This window comes from Castanea sativa, chromosome 3, assembly GCF_040712315.1.
Source record: "Castanea sativa cultivar Marrone di Chiusa Pesio chromosome 3, ASM4071231v1".
NCBI classification, from domain to species: Eukaryota; Viridiplantae; Streptophyta; class Magnoliopsida; order Fagales; family Fagaceae; genus Castanea; species Castanea sativa.
In genome coordinates this window covers 49,655,181-49,656,506 of record NC_134015.1, presented here as the reverse complement: position 1 = coordinate 49,656,506, position 1,326 = coordinate 49,655,181, and the positions used below count along the sequence as shown (strand labels likewise).

At 44.0% G+C, this 1,326-nt stretch overlaps 1 protein-coding gene across 1 annotated transcript; it reads right to left on the bottom strand.

Annotated features, from left to right (window-relative positions):
- Positions 1-902, bottom strand: LOC142629103 (uncharacterized). The gene is made up of 3 exons (XM_075803091.1): positions 740-902; positions 419-508; positions 1-293 (listed from the first exon to the last, which is right to left on the bottom strand). Exons 1-3 carry the CDS (start codon positions 900-902, stop codon positions 1-3), a joined length of 546 nt encoding a protein of 181 aa, XP_075659206.1.
- Between the last annotated feature and the right edge of the window lie 424 nt (positions 903-1,326).

Below are 1,326 nucleotides of genomic sequence, written 5' to 3'. Positions count from 1 at the left end.
CTAAGAAGAGGACAAAAACTCAGGGCAAAGCCTGTTCAGATACAAACCAAGAAAATCAAAATCTAAAAGCTTAACTAAGTCCACAAGCGGACAAGAAAGAAAAACAAAATCAGAGGCTTGTTTTCCTCCCATACGTGCAAGGCCATCAGCACACCTATTGGCTTCGCGATAACAAAGCCTAAAGCGAACCTGAGGAATACGGGATACCAAGAGCTTGCAATCCTCCATGAGAGAAGATACAAACAGTTTAGAGTAATTTGGGTTGGCAATGGCCTCTACTATAGCTTTAGCGTCTAACTCCACACGGCAGCAAAATTATAGTTAAGACACACATTAAGTCCATCACGGAGAGCCCAAAGTTCTGCCATGAAGCTGGTGGTCACTCCAATCTTGTGAGCAAATCTGGCAATCCACTTACCTTCCTTATCTCGTATAAGACGTCCTCCCCCTGCTAGACCCGGGTTACCAAGAGAGGAGTTATCCGTATTTAATTTAACCCATCCACTAGCTGGTTTACACCAACGGACAGGTTTACAAACTCTAGTGATAGCTTCCTTATAAGGATTAGCGTAGAAATGGAACTTTAAGGCTCTGTGAGAAATATCCTTGGCTAAGCAAGGATTCAGCCTCTACCCCTTAAACACTACATGGTTCCTTTGTTTCCAAATCAGCCAAATAGCAAAAAGGAAAATTATACTCCATGACACAGCATGTCAACCACCAGTACGCTCATTTGTACCATTCACCTCCAGCCAATCCTGTAAGTTACTGCTAAAGAAGGAGTTGCTGCCCGGATTCTCACCTAGCTGATACCAGACCTGTTTAACCACTTCACAATCGCGAAGGGCATGTAAAATGGATTCACTATACGTGTGACAAAGAGGGCATTGAATATCAACCATCATGCCCCTTCGATTGAGACACTCCTTCACCCCAATGGTCTCATGACAGCAAAGCCACACAAAGGATTGAATTCTAGGCAAAATCCTAGCCTTCCAAATCCACTTACCCCTGAATGAAGCCGAGCTTCCTTAAGAAATTGTTAGCTTGTAAGCTAATCCAAGGTTAAAGATGCCATGCTCCGACTCCTTCCAAGTCAACTTATCCTCTCCACTGGATGCCAATGCAAAAGGCATAGCTTGAAGCTCCTGCTTGAAAGATTCAGGAAATTCAAAGGATGTGATAGACCAATTCCACCCCGCAGTAGACACCACGTCTTTAACCCTCAAGTTCGCAATCTCCTTAGTCATGGGCCCATAGAGGATTTGCCTTAAAGCTCCAAGCCTAGACCAATTGTCCAACCAAAAACTGAGGCTACTGTCTCTA

Excerpts from the sequence above, each read along its gene's own strand:
- LOC142629103 (XM_075803091.1), bottom strand. The coding sequence starts at position 902 with ATGGTTGATATTCAATGCCCTCTTTGTCACACGTATAGTGAATCCATT. Across the intron at positions 509-739 it reads GGATTGGCTGGAGGTGAATG|CTAGTGGATGGGTTAAATTA; the intron begins GTACAAATGAGC and ends GGTGTAAACCAG. Across the intron at positions 294-418 it reads TCTTATACGAGATAAGGAAG|ACGCTAAAGCTATAGTAGAG; the intron begins GTAAGTGGATTG and ends GTGTGGAGTTAG.